General features: G+C 50.9%; 8 protein-coding genes across 8 annotated transcripts; 3 read left to right on the top strand and 5 right to left on the bottom strand.

The window, feature by feature from the left end:
- Positions 1-68: 68 nt before the first annotated feature.
- N7468_006294 (uncharacterized protein) lies at positions 69-983 on the bottom strand (the record flags this gene model as incomplete). Its single annotated transcript, XM_058475590.1, has 1 exon — positions 69-983. The coding sequence occupies one exon, from the start codon at positions 981-983 to the stop codon at positions 69-71; it is 915 nt and encodes a 304-aa protein (XP_058328480.1).
- Positions 984-1977: 994 nt separating this feature from the next.
- N7468_006293 (arrestin (or S-antigen), N-terminal domain protein) lies at positions 1978-3906 on the bottom strand (the record flags this gene model as incomplete). The annotated part of the gene is made up of 5 exons (XM_058475589.1): positions 1978-2550; positions 2618-3211; positions 3261-3470; positions 3523-3636; positions 3694-3906. 5 exons carry the CDS (start codon positions 3904-3906, stop codon positions 1978-1980), a joined length of 1704 nt encoding a protein of 567 aa, XP_058328479.1.
- Positions 3907-4756: 850 nt separating this feature from the next.
- Positions 4757-6223, bottom strand: N7468_006292 (triglyceride lipase; the record flags this gene model as incomplete). Its single annotated transcript, XM_058475588.1, has 9 exons — positions 4757-4782; positions 4842-5113; positions 5175-5304; positions 5364-5402; positions 5455-5543; positions 5606-5607; positions 5664-5673; positions 5732-5972; positions 6034-6223. 9 exons carry the CDS (start codon positions 6221-6223, stop codon positions 4757-4759), a joined length of 999 nt encoding a protein of 332 aa, XP_058328478.1.
- A 489-nt stretch (positions 6224-6712) lies between these two features.
- N7468_006291 (uncharacterized protein) lies at positions 6713-7377 on the bottom strand (the record flags this gene model as incomplete). The annotated part of the gene is made up of 6 exons (XM_058475587.1): positions 6713-6886; positions 6960-7060; positions 7120-7128; positions 7192-7225; positions 7277-7315; positions 7375-7377. 6 exons carry the CDS (start codon positions 7375-7377, stop codon positions 6713-6715), a joined length of 360 nt encoding a protein of 119 aa, XP_058328477.1.
- Positions 7378-7604: 227 nt separating this feature from the next.
- On the top strand, positions 7605-7935 carry N7468_006290 (protein PET117; the record flags this gene model as incomplete). The annotated part of the gene is made up of 2 exons (XM_058475586.1): positions 7605-7700; positions 7762-7935. The coding sequence occupies 2 exons, from the start codon at positions 7605-7607 to the stop codon at positions 7933-7935; spliced, it is 270 nt and encodes an 89-aa protein (XP_058328476.1).
- Positions 7936-9700: 1765 nt separating this feature from the next.
- Positions 9701-11481, top strand: N7468_006289 (indoleamine 2,3-dioxygenase family protein; the record flags this gene model as incomplete). Its single annotated transcript, XM_058475585.1, has 6 exons — positions 9701-10193; positions 10302-10622; positions 10682-10842; positions 10907-11055; positions 11099-11210; positions 11266-11481. The coding sequence occupies 6 exons, from the start codon at positions 9701-9703 to the stop codon at positions 11479-11481; spliced, it is 1452 nt and encodes a 483-aa protein (XP_058328475.1).
- Positions 11482-12046: 565 nt separating this feature from the next.
- Positions 12047-14049, bottom strand: N7468_006288 (Leucine Rich Repeat domain protein; the record flags this gene model as incomplete). Its single annotated transcript, XM_058475584.1, has 7 exons — positions 12047-12506; positions 12559-12776; positions 12823-13387; positions 13437-13561; positions 13611-13721; positions 13778-13912; positions 13960-14049. 7 exons carry the CDS (start codon positions 14047-14049, stop codon positions 12047-12049), a joined length of 1704 nt encoding a protein of 567 aa, XP_058328474.1.
- Positions 14050-14406: 357 nt separating this feature from the next.
- Positions 14407-17979, top strand: N7468_006287 (uncharacterized protein; the record flags this gene model as incomplete). The annotated part of the gene is made up of 6 exons (XM_058475583.1): positions 14407-14454; positions 14506-14586; positions 14638-15864; positions 15915-16099; positions 16664-17684; positions 17725-17979. The coding sequence occupies 6 exons, from the start codon at positions 14407-14409 to the stop codon at positions 17977-17979; spliced, it is 2817 nt and encodes a 938-aa protein (XP_058328473.1).
- Between the last annotated feature and the right edge of the window lie 474 nt (positions 17980-18453).

Here is an 18453-nt window from a genome sequence, read left to right as displayed (position 1 = left end):
GTTCAAGAATGTAGAAATTTTGCTCTTCATTTGCTAAAGTACTAGTGATGAACCGTGGATGGTTCTATTTAAACTTTGAATCTGGTATCCCAGTTTGCAGCAGCCAGGCCAGTCATGATAACCAACAGGCGCAGATCATTGGTTTCCAGCCCATCAACTCCATCAACCTTCTCAAATCCATCCAAGAAAATAATTCCATCGCGGTTCATAATTGCAAGAGCTCTGTCAGAATCTGTGTTCCCAATCCGACAAATACGCGTGTTCATCCCCATCAAGATAGGCTGATCCCCGAGGATTCTCTTCTCCTCCCCATATCTAGATCTGTGCCACACTATTGTCCTTAATGCCAAGGGGCCATCTGGGTTCTCTTGGCCTTGAGGACTGAATAGATGAAGATCGCAATCTTCTTCTCTGTGTTCCCAGCATTCGCCGTTAGCGAAATGTATATTTCCTCGGTGCTGAAAGCAACAGCGGCAGGCAAGGTAGGGCGGCTCTTCAACGTGGACAGCTGCGAGAACATTGGATCTTTCGAACTGATATTGATAGGGACTCTCACCATCCTTCGCGGCTTGCCAAGAGTCTCTTGGCTTGGCCAGGATCAGATCCTTGTGATAGAACTTCCCAGGATTAGTGCTAAGTTGTTCCAGGTCGACACCCCATATAAAAGCCGGCCGCCAGACATCGAACGCCACACCTGGCGTTTCTATGTCCCAGGAGTACCTTTGCTCTAAGCGAAATGCTAACTTGGTCTTAGTCGACAAAGCTCCGAGTCCGCAGGTTAGGGGTCCAAAGTTGATGGCGTCAGGGCTTGTTTTGCGGAGCAGCTCTGCACATGTAGTTGAAAGTTCCACATTTTCTGGAAAGCTTCTATCGGTATTTGATTCTGTATCGTCCCGCGGCCCCATAGAGATGTCATTCTTGGTAGCAGTGGAGTCTGTATCTTCCCAGTTCACCATGGGAATGTCATTCTCCGTACTAGACATTGGGTTAGCCGTAGTATCGAGGCGAAATCAGTATATATTTCATACATGAGAACGGGCTCGTCGTCGATGGAAGGTGTCATCGCGAAACGCTGCTGTAATGGCTTGTCGAAGGTAAAGGGCAGCTTAGATTCGTAAGAAAAGATCTGGAGACAAGTAATACCAGTCTTGCCTAGAACTGCAGATGTGAAGGAGCATACCCACTATTATGAGGGCTACATTGGACTACTTATGCAGTGAACGGGAATGCCCTGGATTCAAGGGCAGAGGCCGAAATTGGGAGCCTCATCCCAAGTGCGGGGCTTCATTCACCATTCAGGGTACTGGTATGGGGTGGGAAACCAGAGTCCCCAAGCTAGCAGATTGGGCGGTCAATAATTGGCCAGAACGCGAAAATACTTCCAATAAGCACATATTGCCCGATCAAGTAGGAGAGCGCTCTAATTTGCAGCCTTGAGGCAACCCTATTCTACGGTCATGACACGTGGAGCACTCGAAGCAGTTAATACACCTTCAAGCTCATGGCTCCTAGCAAGCAGTATTGGAACTTTCACAGGGAACAGAAGTACGAGCCGTTACTAGCATTTTGGTCGTTGAGAGCTAGACTTGCCCATAATAGTACATGTGCCGAAGCCGGATGCTAAAAGTTTACAAAGTTTATTGATCAAAAGAATTGCACAAGATAATCATTGCAACTGGAATGATAAGTGCGATATCCCCATTGATCCAGAAGAAAGTGGCCCAGAAATGTCCAAAGTGTCCATGGGGTATCAGAGATGCAAGCAGAGAGAAATTTCTTTAATGCGGAGGGATTCGTGCGAGCGAGTCGCGGGATGATCATCGATTAGGTGTTGGTTGATTGGAGCTGCCTGGTACCGGTTTCCGGGAAGGTACACCAAGGTTCATTGGACGCAGGTTATTTCGTGAGGGCTGGTGATTGATTGTATTAGGAGCCTGCTGAGTATCTGCAATAGGCTCATACTGGGGAGGGCTGTCTTCATGCGTCGTATTCCGATGAACCTTCATGACGCTGAGATGTCGGTGCATCGTTGGTGACCCCGGGGGGTGATCCAGAGACCGACTCGGGTGGAGTTCCCGGCAGCATATCAAAAGATTCGGAGGATGAGCGGTGATTGGAAGGGTACTCATCTGAGGGGGGGTGGCCGCCCAGGGCGGGACCTCCTTCGCGAGCTCGACTAGCTTCGACTGGAGATTTGCCGTCAGTCCCATGGTCCATGGTTCTTCGGGGAGGAGTGGCGTCGGGTGGGTGATACTCGCGACGTGGCCCATCTACTGGACTTAAGTTTTCAGCCATTGCATCCTCGTAGCTCGGCGGTGCATCGTCATAGTCTGGATTCGCTTCCACTGGTACCGGTGGCCTTGTTGGCCGTGGAGGCATTGGCGGGCGAGAGTCCGACCCCTGCCCAGCTGGCCAACTAGGCCTATGTACAGGCTGAACAGGAGATGATTGCATTCTTGCTGCAGCTATAGCATCTAGAAGTGCTTTAGGGGGCGCGATTCCAGAGTAGACCTTCACAGGCATTCGCAAGGGTAGGACAATCAGTTGGGGCTGTGTTGCCAGATTAGCAATCTTTTTTCCTCGACAAACAAAGATAGGTCTTGATAGCAATGTATACCTTCATGTCCCGAGGAGTCCCGCGCGTCAACCCGACGCGAATTTCCAGCTCGTAACTTCGCTCGATATTACAAGTCTGAAAAGTTGGGGCCACCGAATTGGGAAGGGGCAGAGTGTTCCACAGTGATGGGTCAATTGTGCAATCAGTGCCATGAGGTTCGCCAGGGTTTTCCAATGGTTTTCCCGATGGTAGTCCCAATGGCATGCCCATATTGCTGCGGCTCAAAATGACCCATGAGTTAATCTCTTGCCGAGTTAAGTCATGCGCCATGACCTTAGTGTATGAGATAAGCTCGATTTGGAGCATCTGTAGAAACAGGGTGTCTGGAGATTCAGTGGTTTTTCTTACGATCAAGCGAAGGGGAATCGGCTCGTTGCAGGTGAGGATAGAAGGGTTAGGAAGACGAGCGTCAATCGATACACGCGGCGCATTGGGTTCTTCTGGGATGGATCGGGAAAACAAGCCCTTTTTGCTAAGACCCTTTTGAATTTTATTATTGGATTTCGAAAATTGATGTGTTCTCCTGGCGTATGTTTCCTCATTTGGATTTCCAGTTCTTGGTGGTTCAATCGGGAGAAAATTCAGAGGCATAACCTAGATGATCATTAGCAGAATTGACAGACGGTCGGCTGAATGAGCATACCGATCGAATGTTCTCTTTGTAGAACTGCGGCCGAATCACCGTCGCTTTGATAAAGTATCGGATCTCGGCTTCCCCGGGGAATCCACTCAAAGACGGGGGCAAAGTTTTCTTGACATGGCGGTTGCTATCGCGGGCCACTTCCACCTTGAGCCCAGTGAAATTGATGTTGGTGAGCATGCTATTTGGGCTACATGCATTATTAAACGGGAACTGCGAATACGTCAATTGCTTTGCTCATAAGGGCGGGGCAGGTGGGCTTTACTTTGAACTCGAACGGGTAATCGTAGGAACCGGCAGCAAAAGTGTACGAGGGCGCCGGATTTCCGCCTTGCATCACAGCTGCTGTCGGGAACACAGTTGCAACCTTGTAAAGGATCTGTCTTGTATTAGACGGTGTCTGGGATTGGCGTCTAGCTCTCCATCTATCACGCACCTTGTGAACCTCCAGCTCTGTCCGCTTCTTATCCGAGTGCACATTCTGAGGATTCCGAGGGCCTGATAGCCGTGTGCGGCTCTCCCCTTCTAGCTTGACCTGTATCCCTGATATCGGCGCTTCATTCTGGAGTGTCAGAACCACCCGGCCGGAGAGCGTATCGAGATTGGTGAAGTGTTTGGGGTAGCTATCCAAGAAGATGGCGGCGGACATAGCGCCGAACGCGCGGGCGACTCGCCCTCAAATGAGGAGCTATCTGAGCTATTCAGGCGTCGGGTTGTGGATTTGTGACGAGCCTGTGTTCCACAGAAACCACAGAGGGAAATGATCGGGTTCGTAAGGTGGGACGATCGTTGGGGCAGGATGCGGTTATATGCGAGGGGGCGCGGAATGACGTTGGTTTCCTAAAAGTGTGGATCAACTCATCTTTTGCCGACACCACCGATCATGCTTTTCGGGTGTCGCGAGAGAACAATCGAAGAAAGGAATAGGAATGGAAATCGCTGCGCCTCTTCAGGCTCAGCCACACTTGGGTTCCAGAATTTGAAAGTACTCTGGCCCCAACTCGGTTGTGGGTGCATTAACTCGTTGCCTGGAGTTTTATCTACTTGGACAAACGCGCCAAAGTACGGGGACCCTGCACTTCGGACGAAACATGGGGCCAGCTTAGCTCCTCGTTATCCGAGACGATCAATTGGTCTTTAAATATCCTCATGCAATGCAGAAACTCAGCCATGAAGCTCAAGTGTATGATGCAATTGCCGGGGTTCCGGCAGGCACCAGAGTTTCTGTGATTTCGCCTCCACATGGGACTCTATTTGGCTTTCACTCGTTCTGGATTCGATAAAAATATCACAACAGCCGCAAACGCATCCAACCGAGTCTCACCTAGGTCTACAGCCCTCTTGTAGAAGTGCGTCTAGCGAATGGCAATATCGTGCCATGTCTTATCTATGAGCCTGTCTTCCCAGTACTAGTGGGTTCAAGAATCAGAATAGTTGAAGATTACGAGGTGACCAGTGGGTGATGATTGTTTTCATATGCATTTAGCTATGACTCTTGGTTACAATCCTTCTTTAGACAGCATATCTATAATATAGTCAGCGACAGCGAGCCTTGTCCATAGGAGTGGGGCGAGGTATACAGACCTGCAATGTCAAGGTAGAAAGCAATCGCATTGAACTTTCGAGGATGGCCCATGATGTCCCCCGCTAGCCATTTCAGTCGATTGGTCCAGTTGATCAGGTCCAGGTGGCTCACCCCAGCCAGCGTTCCTTTATAGCCAGAATCACCTCCCCAGCGACTGCTTGCTACACTAACAAGGCCATCATTCGGCCCTTCAGCTTCGGCTAGGATCTTGTGCGGAAGGCGAAACACAGACCAAATACTGGGTTCAACTGCTGCGCCGTATGAGAAGTATCTGCGCACGAGTGAGTACAGAGCTGGAAGTACTGGTATCCGGGCGTGAAATCGTAGCATACCTCACATCATCTCTGTCCGGAGTGTTGGGGTTGAAGATATCACGCATGTACTTTCTTGTCAGCTGTTCGAAAGCACCCGTTTCAAATTTGAGCCGGTTCAAGGTGTAATAGATCTGTGGGAGGCGGTCGGCTATGTGCAAACATTCAAATCAGCTTTAGCTTCTGGATTATCTCGCAAGGTCAACTGACATCCAATCTGTTCGAAAACGTAGTCTGCAACCGCAGAGCCTATGCATATTGTCAACAGCTTAGCTCTATGGGCTGATAAGAGCCCAATTACCTCGATGGGGACTGGCAATTGTCGTCAAGGACAGGACCTTGAACTTCTCCAGTTTAAGTTTACTGATCATGTATCGAGAATCGAGTCCCCTGGGACCACCATGATCAATTACTGTCACCGTGTTTGCTCTATTTGAATTTCGTTGACATACCCCTATATTCTGGGTTAGTAAGGCTACAGCTTCCATGTTTTTCTTAAGCTGTTGTTACCATGCTATGTCTGTACTTTATCGTTAGAAGTGGCCTGGCTGTTATCACTAGCAGATGCTGTAACTTACGCAATAATGTTGACATCTTTGCCTTTAGCCCCCGCTTCGATATCACGGGCCAACATCTCGGCACGCGCTTCGATCGACGCAGAAGGAGGCACCGATGCCGTGATGACTTCCACACCCTGAGCAGTGAGCGCCTCTTTGATCCCACGCCAATACTGGACGCCGGGAAGATAACGCCCAGCCAACCGCAATTCATCAAACCCAAGGAGGCCGTGGGCGAGAACAATAGGGTACTTCGGCGCATCTAGATATTCAGTTTGTTAGACACATATACGGATTTGGAAACTTCCCTAATGCATGCGAACCATATTTGTCTCGAATCAAGGAGTATTCGTCGCGGATAACACGGCCATGATCTTCCAGTCGCGGTTCTAGAATTGACTGCCTTCCCTGTGGAGACGAGTGATATGCCCGGAAATTGGACGCCGACAACTTGAAGGGCAGTTCGCCCCTGGCTAAGGCCCTTCGTATCCTTGGAGCAACCGCATATCGCATTGTTATTGCTACAACGCGTTTTACAGTCGGGAAACGGAATAACATGATGTAATATCTGTTGCTGCCTCAGGTGTCGGTTTGCGAGCAATAGGCACGAGCTAAGGATAGTGTGCTACGCTCTGGTCTAGCTTTTGGCTAAGTGCAAGGAACCGAAATATGTCGCGTTGTCGCAAAATATCGTAGGCTCAAGGGGAGCATTAATAATTCAGCAATCTTCAGTTAAGTACACCTCGCGTTGCTGACAGATACGCATATACGTCCAGTCTAGCCTGAGACCATATACCCTCACATTATTGCTGTCCAAAACAGACCAAGCATACATGTAAGATTACATTGTGCTTTGCAGCTGCGTAAAGAAGTTGGGAGTTAAGACGTAGCAATCAAGGAACAGAAATTCATATGCGTATGTTGCAAACGTTGGATATCGACGAATGGCCACCAGCACATCTTTCTAGTGACGGCGAAAAATAAATAGACGCTGCATGATTTCTATGCCTTGACCGCGATCTTCTCAGGAACCTCAGGCTTCACATCGGTGGTGGCCTTGATGAGGTCGTCCACGACCTTATCGCCGTGCTTCTTGCCGGCGGCCTGGATCTCCTTCAGCTTCTCCTCGGCCTCCTTGTTTGCGGCCTCCTCGGCGACTTTGAATCCACTCGAGTGCTGTATAGCAGCCGCGTTAGAAAGCGTACTTGATAATAGCAATCGCTGGATAGCTGGGATCGTCGTCTCTTACCTCAGCCTCGAATTTCTTGAACTCCTCCTCCTTGGAGTTACGGTATTCCTCAATTTCCTTCTGCGCCTCTGACTTGGCGTCCCTTATGCGCTTGGTGCGGTCTGTGAGCGTGGAAGGTTAGAGGACAAGCGCATACCGACCGGGGAGTTTGACCGCATACATTCTCGGGCTAGTGAGGGGAACCGTCAGTGTGATCGAATACCTCAATGGAGGAACACCCAGTTGCACAAACCTTGCTGCACAATCTTTTGAGCCTCTCTCTCGGCCTGCAAACCATCAGTATCCTTTGTGCGAAGCTAAACGCTGTCCGGACGTACATCGAGGAGGGTCTGAATACCCGCTGAGTTCTGAGCAGACTGATACCCACGGATGTTAGCAACTGCATCTTCTTTCTCCAAAGAATGGCCTGACTCACCATTTTTGCTCTCTAAACGCTTAATTTGTTGGACGTTGAAGAGAGACGCAATACAGAAACGAGATTCGGAGCTTCGAGCTTCGATCAGCCACGCATGAACCCCCCGAGCGGTGGAGTCGTTTTGCCGTCTGAGACCGCCCCGATACCGATAAACCCACATTTTTGTCGCGCGCCTCACAGGTCCAGCAGCAGGTCGACTCTCTCCGCAATTCCGGATTGGCTTGCATATAATGTCCCGCGCAGCGAAATTCACACTGGCCGCCACCGGCCTGGGTACTGCGGGTATCATCTGGTTCGTGCACTGGGCGCAAGAGAACGACCGAGCGGTAAGCTATGGATCCACGCAAGTAGTTGAAGGGCATCGAGCTAATAGATCGCTCCGCATAGGCAATGCACAGAGGCGTCGAACGGGATATGGAGAAACAGCGCATTCGCCAAGAGCGTCAAGCCGAGTTCGAAATGCAAAAAGCCCTGGAGCAAGAATACCTCAAGTTACAAACGGTACACAGCACTACGAATCCAGAAAGTCCAGCAGACCAAAGCCCGGGCTCGGGGTCATAAGACGAATTGCTCCCCAGTGAACTATCATCAGTGGCAGGTACCAGCCTCGGTGTTTGGTGGACACCATGGCAATACTTTGTCGGCTGTGTACAATTCAATCGGCATCTTTGCATTCGTGCGGTTCGGCGTGCATATCTATTGTACAATATCTTGTATCATATAAAATTCATGCAATACTATCATTTCTTATGCTATTCAATTTCCCGTTTGGAATTACAGCTTGATGTGGCTGCTGTAATCAAGTCAGCCATATTCCTGCATAGCAAAGCAGAGCAAACAATTTTGGAAGTGCAAATGGCCCGGTAAACCGGCGACCTTGATCAAAGTGTCAGTGTCAACAATATCGTGAATAGGGCTGACAGCATTCTACACCTTGCGGCCGATCTACATACTGAAATTCGAGGAACTCAAGGCATATAGGGGTGCATTTACACGAGCCGTAGATGCCGTGATGCGAGCCCAGAATTCAAATGCGTTGGATGAGTGCATTCTGCCCGGTGAAATTGACATCCCTGTCCACCCCGTGGAACAGACTTTAAGTGTGACTGGAGCTGAGAAAGTAGACAAAGTGTATCCTGAATCAAGAGGCCTGGATGGGGAGCTGGGCATAGAACAAATTGGAGCATCATATTGGTATTGAGCTTTTTTATTGAGGATTCGTCTAGTCCAGCCTCAGGGTATTCTTCGCGCAATGTGTATTAAGAATTATAAAAGACAAGACGAAGAATGCTGCTTATCATGGGAGCTGCGCTATATGGCCGAGTCCTTCGAAAGTTGGCGGCAATGCCATAATAATACCTCTGAATGTAGACTTATATGCTGTGAATACGGAGTTAAGTAGGTCCAGCGGCCCTGATATATTCGAAGTTGTAGCCTGTTCAAGCATAGAACCATCGACAAGGCATTCACGTCTACCCCGGACGCTTCCGACGGAGAGAGGAAGATCGGTTATTGTCGGAGGCCGGTTCAATTCCGGCCTCTTTGCGCTAAGAAAGTTTATTTTGGGCTTATCGTCCAATCATCAGCCGCGGTCTACGGCATCGTGCTTGGCATGGGTTGTCATATTGAGGCTGAAGAGCGAATATTGACGTGGAAAACGTTCGTCATGGTCGGTTTTAATATATTATGATACCTCCTCGATACAATTGAAGACCACTCGGGAAGCTCTGAGCCATAGGATCGCCTGTTCCACACGTAATGAGGCTAATATTAGGTGCGGTGATACCCAGGTATATGGCCTAATCGGGATTAGCGCTTCCACAAGATCGAGATATATGCTCGTTCGTCAAGTAGTAGTATAAGCATTCTTGAATAGCCTCATTGATGGCGAGACCGCTAATTTTGACGTGAGACAAAACACGGCCATTGTAAATTCACCTATAAAGGCATGAGAGGTCGTCGACCCCACCCAACTGCTGTCTTTGACTAGATCCACGCTACGTTGCGTTCCTTTTCGTAATGGTGGACTTGAGGCCGGAATTGATACCGGCCTCTGAGGGTTATAAGAGTTGGCTCGATTCCCGCTCAAACTCTGGAGTTCCTGTTCTTCTTTTCACCCCGAAGGATCCCACACAAAGAAATTGCCCTTTTTTGGTCCCTCCCCCTACCATTTTTGGATCTCGAGTTAGACTTTCATCTGACTTGTACCTTCCATCTATCTCCCTGCTTCCCCCTTTGCTTCCATACCACCCATATCCTTCCTCCAGACCTAGTTGACTGCCCTCATACACCTTCATAAGGTCCTATCACTGTCACTATCCCCATCATGACTGTCACCCAGGTCCCCTTCCCTTCCCCTTCTACCTTGAAGAAGTTCCCTCACATCCACGATGACCCCTCTACCATGTCCCATGCCCTGGATCCCTTCACCATCACTACCTCTACTGGATTCTTGCCGTACCAGACTGCCCCAGTTGAGTTACCCGCTGCCTTCGAGCCACTCTTCACCTTGATCAACCGCCTTCCTGTCGTCAAGGCAGATGGCACTCCTGGCTTGCTGGCTACATATGAGTTGGGTCATGCTGTCGATACTGAGCTTCCCGACTTGACGGATGAGATTCCAAAGTTGGTCTTGCCTGATGGATCTCCCGACAAGTCTCTCTTGCTGCTGTATTCCGTGACTACACCTTCGTGGCCTCCTCCTATCTCCTCGAGCCTTGCTGGGAGAACTGGAACAAGAACCCCGACGGAGGCTATGGACTTGGCCGCACCCTTCTCCCTAAGTGTGTTGCTCGTCCCATGTATCGCTGTGCGCAGATGTAAGTCTTCTTGCCGTCTCCACCCCCTCCCCCCAGATATTGGTTGTCTCTGTGGTCTGCTAAGACCAGCACCTCCCCTTCCCATGATACCTGTATCCTAACACTAAGATAGCTTGGATCTACCTCCCTTCATGTCGTATGCTGCATCATATGCGCTTTTCAACTACACTGTCGCCGACAAGTCTAAGGGCCTGGAAGAATATTCTAACTTACGCCTTATACGTGCCTTTGAGCGTGGCCTGAGCCCCAAGAGTTCTGAGGCCGGCTTCATCTTGACCCATGTTGACATGGTTAAAGAAACTGGCCCTCTTGTGAATGGAGTTCTCCGAGTCATTGACACCATCGAGCAGCGTGGCTCTCGTGCTGAAATCAATGACGGTTTCCGGGAGATCTTGCGCTCCATGGAGAAGATCGAGGCATCTATGGAAGGTATGTCCCCTATAACTGCGGAAAACCGCATGGACGAAGTGAAATCTAACGTTGAACAGAAATGTGGGCCAACTCAAAGCCTTCGGACTACCTCTCTTTCCGCGTCTTCATCTTCGGCATCACCAACCAGTCCATGTTCCCTAACGGCGTGATCTACGACGGAGTCCTGGACAACAAGCCTCTGGAGTTCCGAGGCGAGAGCGGAGCCAATGACAGCATCGTGAGTACTCATCGGCATACTCAGACAAGGTCCCCTGTAAATCAAATTAACAATTCTTCAATAGATCCCCATGCTGGACCATCTCTGTGAAATCCCCATGCCCTCTACCCCTCTCACAAAGATCCTGCACGAGTTCCGCGCCTATCGCCCCCTGCCTCATCGCGAGTTCTTGACCTACATCCGCGAGAAGGCCGAGACGATCGGCGTCCGGAAGTACGCAGTGCAAGACTCTGAAACTGCAGTCCTGTTCCTGAAGGTCCTCAACCACGTCCGCAGCTTCCGCTGGCGCCACTGGCTCTTCGCACGCGAGTACATCATTCGTCGTACTCCGCACCCCGACTGCCACGGGCGGAAGTCCCATTGTTACTGTAAGTTTCTGCATTCTGTTTTAACTATACGAGTTCCAATACCGACATTTTACAGTGGCTTCCCAATCAGCTGTTTGCTGTCATGGAACTGATGATCATCATTTATGACACCCATCTCGCTCCCAAGCAGGGCGCTGCTATCGTCCACAGTGAGCAGGATCTCATCGCGTCTCACCGCAAGCAAGTTGAGCCTATGATGGAGAACGTGCGTGATCAGAAGGAGAAATTGGAGAAGGAAGTTGAAAAGTGGTGTAAGGAGCGCGGGGTCTAGATAAGCAGTGTTTTGGCCCTTGATTCCGTTTTCTTTTACATACCCTTAGAGGAGCGTTGTATCAGCTCAGTCGTTCAAGTTATACATTTCTTTTCCCCGTTCGCATGAAAATTGATTGTTAAATGGATGAAAGTTCTGGGTAGGCTTTATTATTTCGTAGCTAAAGCTTGGTGGGTATCACGTCGGTCTGATGCGTTTCAACCCCTCCTCGTGACGTCTGGCAAGTTGTCCCGGAGGCCATTGGTAGAAATGTCGTGTAAGCCCGCAATGTGCACGATGTCTCATTCCGACAAGGCCCCAGCACGGACTTTCCGGTACAGGAAGTGTTTTCACCCAGCAGATAAGAGCGATCCTTTACATCCCGGGAGTTTTAACCACATTCGGAATATTGTGTCACATGAGGCGATCTGCATGCGAAGATCTGTGCGAAGTGCAGCGCTTACGTGGGTCAAGCCAGCCGAATGTACACAAGTCACTCGTGCAGAAACCGGCCGTAGTAGAGGCTGAGATCTTGAGGTGATTCGAGTAAAGGGCGTTCGGGGGGGGGTGATCTCGTGAGACCATGTCAGATCACAACATCGAGTCCCTTCTCCCGTCCGTACAGGACCGCATCTGACGAGATGCGTTCGCAGTTCTTCACGATCAGGCGATCGAGCTTTGGAACTGCATGCGAGTCCGAGTTCCGTGCGTCGGCGAACTTACGGATTGTGAGTCCTGTGATCTCCGTAGACGACAAATTGAGGCTCTTGAGGTCGGAAAAGAACTCGAAGAGCTTTGTGGCGTATTTATCCTCTATGTCGCGGAAGCTAGCTAGGCTTAGGTCGGTCAGATACTGCAGCTCCGGCGTACCTGCAAAGTCATCCCAATGGAAGTCGGTCGGTTTGAACCTAGGACATGCGTCTAGGGACAGCGTTCGCAGTGTTGGCTTGAAAGTGCTGAGAAAGTGCACAAGAGTTCCCACCGTGAACCACCCGGCATCATTAATGACGAGGGAATGTAACGCCGGGAACTGTTGTTCGTATCTACTGTGAAATGTGAACTCCCCCCGTTGCCATCCTGCGGCCACCCTGGAAGCACAAAGACTCAATTTTACCAGGCAAGAGCTGTAACGCTTGTCTGCCTGGGACGAGACCGCGTAGCTCAAGGCAACGAAGGGGAGGAAGAGAAGGAGGCACATCATCTGGATCTAAGCTCGTGAATGGGTCGCTGTCAACAAATGCATTTTGTGACATCTTCGGTGGGCTCCAATCCAATCGAAGTTCTTCCAGCCTTGGATAGAAGCTCGGACGATATCCCTATCCACTGTGAGTCAGGATACAGGGAAGGAAGCTGACGACATACCATTTGGCGTTCCACAAAGCTTGGGTGGTTGAGGAATGGAAGAGCTAGAGGTTTTGTGGGCGGATTGTCATCGGTCATGTTCCTTAAATCAATACTTCTCAAGTTCGGTAAGCTCTCTGGCCACCCCAAGGTGAAGTCAGGTGGAGGTAGGGGGACTAAAGGGCCAGTAAGATTCAAAATCTTGATGTGCTCTAGTTTTCGCATCTCTTTCAGCAGGGTAAAGAAAGAATCCTGCGGGACGGCAATATCTGGCCCCAGCACGAGGATCTTGACTTGTTTGAATCCACGGAATAGGGCGGCAGTCTCTTTGTAGCCATGATCTACCCACAACTCAAGATGCTCTATGCGAGGACATCTGCTGACAAACTCCAGGCTCTTCTGTGTTGAGTTGAATGGCAGGTTCTTGATAACTGCATGGGAGAGGTTTCCTTTTGATTGACGAACGTACGACCGGACAGCGGGCCAGGGTACCCGTGTTCGAGCGCCTGTAAAGTCCATTTTGAGCCACAGGTGCGGTAATGAGTGGATGAAACGCTGCCAGCCTTTACAGACTCTCATAATTCCACTGAGACATTGTTAGATCTGACCGGACGACCGAAGTACTTCAGACTCACGCGATCTGCCGGAAGGAAAACTGATCGAGGACCATAATAGCCATTTCTAACGGCAAGATGGTAAATGGATCATGTCGGTTGAGCATCAAGCCATTCTGGAGCTTCTTCTGCATGAGTTCCAGAGTCTATATCTATATTAGGATATAGTTAGACACGTAGTAGAGATGGAAGTACCTCGCGACGTGGATGCCCAGCGGGGAGACTTTTCAAGCCGTATGCATAGATCTCTAGGGCCTTTTCGGGTTTCTTCTGAAGCACAAGGACCTGGCCACAGCGTAGATATCCCTGCAAGTGTAAGCGGAGATGACTCAACTACCAGATGCCCAAAATAAAAGACGTACTCGTTCATCTTCTTTGCGACTCTTGATGATAAGCCTTGCATCACGAAGAGCCTGGTCATATTTCTCGAGTTTGCAGAGCGCAGCACATCGATTATCCAAGATTCCGATCTTATCCCCATCTTGCTGGCTCAAGGCCTTTTATGAATTAGCGACTGCTCGTTTAGATGTGGGGATACGGATACCTCTCCGAACGCCTCTACCGCGGCTTCAAAATCCCCGTTTCGATAGAGCCTCTGGCCACGCTGATGCGCGGCAGATAAATTCGGTGACATCTTCTCATTTATGCGACTGGAACTAAGTCGAATTATTTTTTTCCTGATCTGATCACGGGACGCGACGATAGAAACCAGAAACCGCCCTTGCAAGTGGCCCGTAATTCCGCGAACCACAAAACCTGCGCGGTTGGCTCGTCTCGCTCCCCGCATGTGCTCGAGCTGCCAATGTTTACTTTCTTCCGCTTTGGATCATCGCCCGCTCTCAACCATCGCAACGGCCGTCATGGAGGCGCAAAACTTGCAGGCCGCGTCGACCTACATCAACAACATATTGCTTGCGCGCGGATTGCTGAACTCCAGTCGCCCTATCGATTTTGCGCAACCCGAAAATGAGGAGGGGGAACCGAAGCCACTATGGCCCGGGTCATCAACCTGGTCAACGACCTGGTCCTACGGAGAGATGTGCGTCGCTGGAGGAAACACCTGTCGTGGTCACTCTAACAAAGCTTTTAGAAAGAGTCTGAACACCGCGAAAACCTAGCGAATACGATCCGAGTATTGCGAGCAAACGAGTCGGAGCAGACTTTGGAGATAGTGCGTATAAAAGGAAAAAAATTGTACAGCTACAGCTACAGCTGATCACAGCTAACCGCTTTTCGCTTCCTACAGAACAAGCTCAAAACAAAGAAGTCGGAATTGACCAGATCCTTAGCTCTGACGGAAGCTTCAGAGCGCGCTCTCCAGTCAAACATGGCCGGCGCAGAGGCAACAATCAGAGCACTCAAAGAGCAAGTGCAGCGCATGAAAACTACCGTCCAACAAGTACGCGCGCAATGCGCCAACGATATCCGGAAGCGAGACCTCGAACTCCAGAAGCTCAAATCACACCTTGCGGAACGGCAGCGGGGCAAACGTGACGGATTGGCCGTGACCACGATTAACATCAACCCTGCCGCCGACCGATCGCGACTTAGAGCCAGCGGGGGCGATGACATCAACAAACCGGGATACAGCCTCGAACAGGAGACTACTGAATTCCTCACCCAGCTATGCCAGGGTATGAGTGACGAAAATGACACGCTGATCGAGCTTGCCCGAAACACCATTGAAACGCTGAAGGAGTTGCAGGGGCTGCCACAAGCGGACGAGGGGCAAGAGATCGACGATGTCTCCGGCATGGCTGCAAGTACGGGTCCCCAGAAATCAACCCCAGGAGCTGTAGCGACGCTTCCTACGTCATGCGAGGAGCTGTCTGCACGCATGGAGATGGTGCTTGATCACCTGCGCACACTACTTACCAATCCATCGTTCGTGCCTCTTGAAGAGGTCGAGATCCGTGATGATGAAATCAAGCGGCTCCGGGCGAGCTGGGAGAAAATGGAGAACAGATGGAAGCAAGCAGTCACCATGATGGATGGATGGCAGCGGCGCCTGGCCGATGGTGGAGACTCCGTGCGCATGGATGAGTTAAAACGCGGCCTCAACCTGGATCTGAGCTTCCAATCGGAAGACGTCAGTATGCAGAGCCACGACAACCACACGATCTCACCCATTATCGAAGACCAGCAAGAAGAGGAACAGATGAGCGGGACCGAAGATAATGCGCCTGAACCCGAGCCTGAAGATCTTCCGCAGACGAGGTCGAAGATCCGCAAGGTGCCTGAGCGTTCCGAGCGAGCACTGCGGGAACGCAGCGATAATGCTCCTGCGCGGCCCAAAAGGCTCCGCAAGGTGTCATTTACGCCTGGTCTGCAAGGGTCACCGTGTGTGCCCAGCGAAGACGATGAAACACTCCAGGTCAAGGCGCACAAATCCGAAACCGTAACGCGCAGACCGTCTCGTCGAAGGGCAGACTCCAAATCAACACGCCAGGTATGAAATAGAGCATCCCATCTGTTCTTTGTATACTAACCATTGCCCAGGCCAGCGACGAAAGCATGAGCGTTACGCAAAAACTAGCAGCCGCCGAGGACGAAGCTCGCTCCGCTGAACATTCACGCAAACAACGCGAGACTCGAAAGCGAAGTCGACCGGAAAAGTCATCCAGCCGGCCTGGTAATCGGCGCCGCAGTACACTCACCAGTGATGAACTGGAAGATCTTATGGGGTTGGCGGCTCGGTGAAATTGACACTACTCTAATTGCATTGTACATATACCTCCAAGCAAGCATATAATCTAGCGCGTCTTCGTGTTCTGTCGCTCGGAATGCATCCTATCTATCTCTGATATTGACATGAGTTCAGTCCTAATGAAGTCTATTCGTGAATCAAAAGAGCTCTTGAGATTTCAACCCACTCTCGTTCTAGTACTCATGCCCTGGAAATTAGACTTGTGAATACTTACTACTGCTAGCATCACTAATAGTACTCTTAATACAAGGAGTTTTTCTTGAACCCACGCATGATCTTTGAGATCTTTGTATGGCATCCAAGTCTGCTTCCTCTTTATTGAAGGACGAAAGTCCAAAGCGAATTCACAGCTTTGATCTATAAAGCAGAGGGGCCGAACGTTCTCGACCCAAGGAAAGTACCTCGGCTCCCCCCGTTCGGCTATAGATCGCAATTCACACGTCAGTCCCAGCATACGAGGCAACCACAAAACTGTCTTTACAAGAGCTGACGCTGGTTCTAATACTCACTCTGCAAATCAGGCTCCTGAATATTTTGGTAGCCCACGGCCCTCATCTGCGAGGGGACACCGTCTCAACGCAAGAACGCATCTCCGTTCGATTGACCGCGGTTCTCCACCCGACCCCACAAGCACGACCTTGAACCCCCAGAAACATCAATTGAAACATACCTTGCTCAAGTTCCCAGATCCAACTCTGCTTTTTCCCCCCATTCAAGCAATCAATCCTTCAAAATGCCAACAGCCGCATCCGCACCCCCCAGTCAAAACCTTCAACGGCTGGGTCGCCCGCGACGCCAAAAGCGCACTCCAATACACCACCTTCGAGCCCAAACCCTTCACAGCAACAGACATCGAGCTCCGCATCACCCATTGCGGCATCTGCGGCTCGGACATCCACACCCTGCGCTCCGGCTGGGGCCCCACCGACTATCCCTGCGTCGTGGGCCATGAGATCGTCGGCATAGTCGAGCGGATTGGCGCCGGCGTCCCGACGCTCTCCTCCTCGCCCGCATCAGCCTCCATCCGCGTCGGTGACCGCGTCGGCATCGGCGCACAGAGCGGCGCCTGTCTGCGCGCGGAGTGCGAGGCGTGCGCGGACGGCGAGGAGAGTTACTGCCCGCGCATAACGGGCACGTATAACGGGCGATATGCGGACAAGAGCAAGTCGTATGGCGGGTATGCGGAGCGGTGGCGGGGGCCGGCGCATTTCGCGTTCAAGATTCCGGACGGGCTGCCTTCGGCGGAGGTTGCGCCGTTGCTGTGTGGCGGGGTTACGGTTTATGCGCCGCTGAAGAAGTATGGGGTTGGGCCGGGGAAGACGGTGGGGATCGTGGGGATTGGGGGCCTGGGGCATATGGGGATCCTGTTTGCGAAGGCGCTGGGGGCGGATAAGGTGGTTGCGATCTCGCGGTCGTCGAGTAAGAAGAAGGATGCTGTGGAGGGACTGGGGGCGGATTTGTTTATTGCTACTGCGGAGGACAAGAAGTGGGGGCGGACGTATGAGAGAAACGCTGGATGTCATTGTGTGTACTGTTTCTGGGCCGAATATGCCGTTCGCGCAGTATCTGAGGCTGCTGAAGCGGAATGGGACTTTTGTGCAGGTCGGCGCGCCTGAGGATGCATTGCCTGCGTTGCCGGCTTACTCGCTCATTCAGAAGGGAGTCAAGGTTACCGGGTCGAATATTGGGTCGCCGGAAGATATCCGGCAGATGCTCAAGCTTGCTGCGGAGAAGAGAGTGCTTCCTTGGGTGCAGAAGCGAGCCATGAGCGACGTCAACCAGGCGTTGGAGGATTTCGAGGCCGGAAAACCGCGGTATAGGTTTGTTCTACAGAATGGCAAGAGTGCGCGGCTCTAAACCACGGGATGTTAGGGGACCTTGGGAGACTCAGCTGACGGGGGCCTGTAGAGTCGGAATGAGTAGTGAACGCTGATGATAATATCTTAAGGTTTCTTGGTTTTCATTGCTTGAGAAGAGTGTGCAGACGAATCCTAGTCATCTGAAAATCCTTCCCAATATTAAGCCAATCTCGCTTATGCTAATCGTCAATCTCCTGTCGCGAAGGACAATAAGTGTCTTTATGCAATCATTACCCACGCCTAGACTGGTTATACGAGTGGACTGGGCGTCCATGATACCATGTATCCCAGTGCTTTTACCCATGGTGTTGAGGATTGACTTCGTAAATGTGCGCTGAGGCCGTATATGCATGTAGATCACCAAGAGTTGGCTGTGCCCGGAACTGGTGGATCGCTAGTCTCATTAGTACAATGACATCACAACCGATTCGAGGGCTATTCCTCTTCGAGCTTTGGTCTGCGAATTCGAATG

This window comes from Penicillium chermesinum (genome assembly GCF_028974085.1).
Source record: "Penicillium chermesinum strain IBT 19713 chromosome Unknown utg000005l:1.0-4115287.0:1.0-4118363.0, whole genome shotgun sequence".
Classification (NCBI taxonomy): domain Eukaryota; kingdom Fungi; phylum Ascomycota; class Eurotiomycetes; order Eurotiales; family Aspergillaceae; genus Penicillium; species Penicillium chermesinum.
This window is presented reverse-complemented; position numbering and strand designations above follow the sequence as displayed.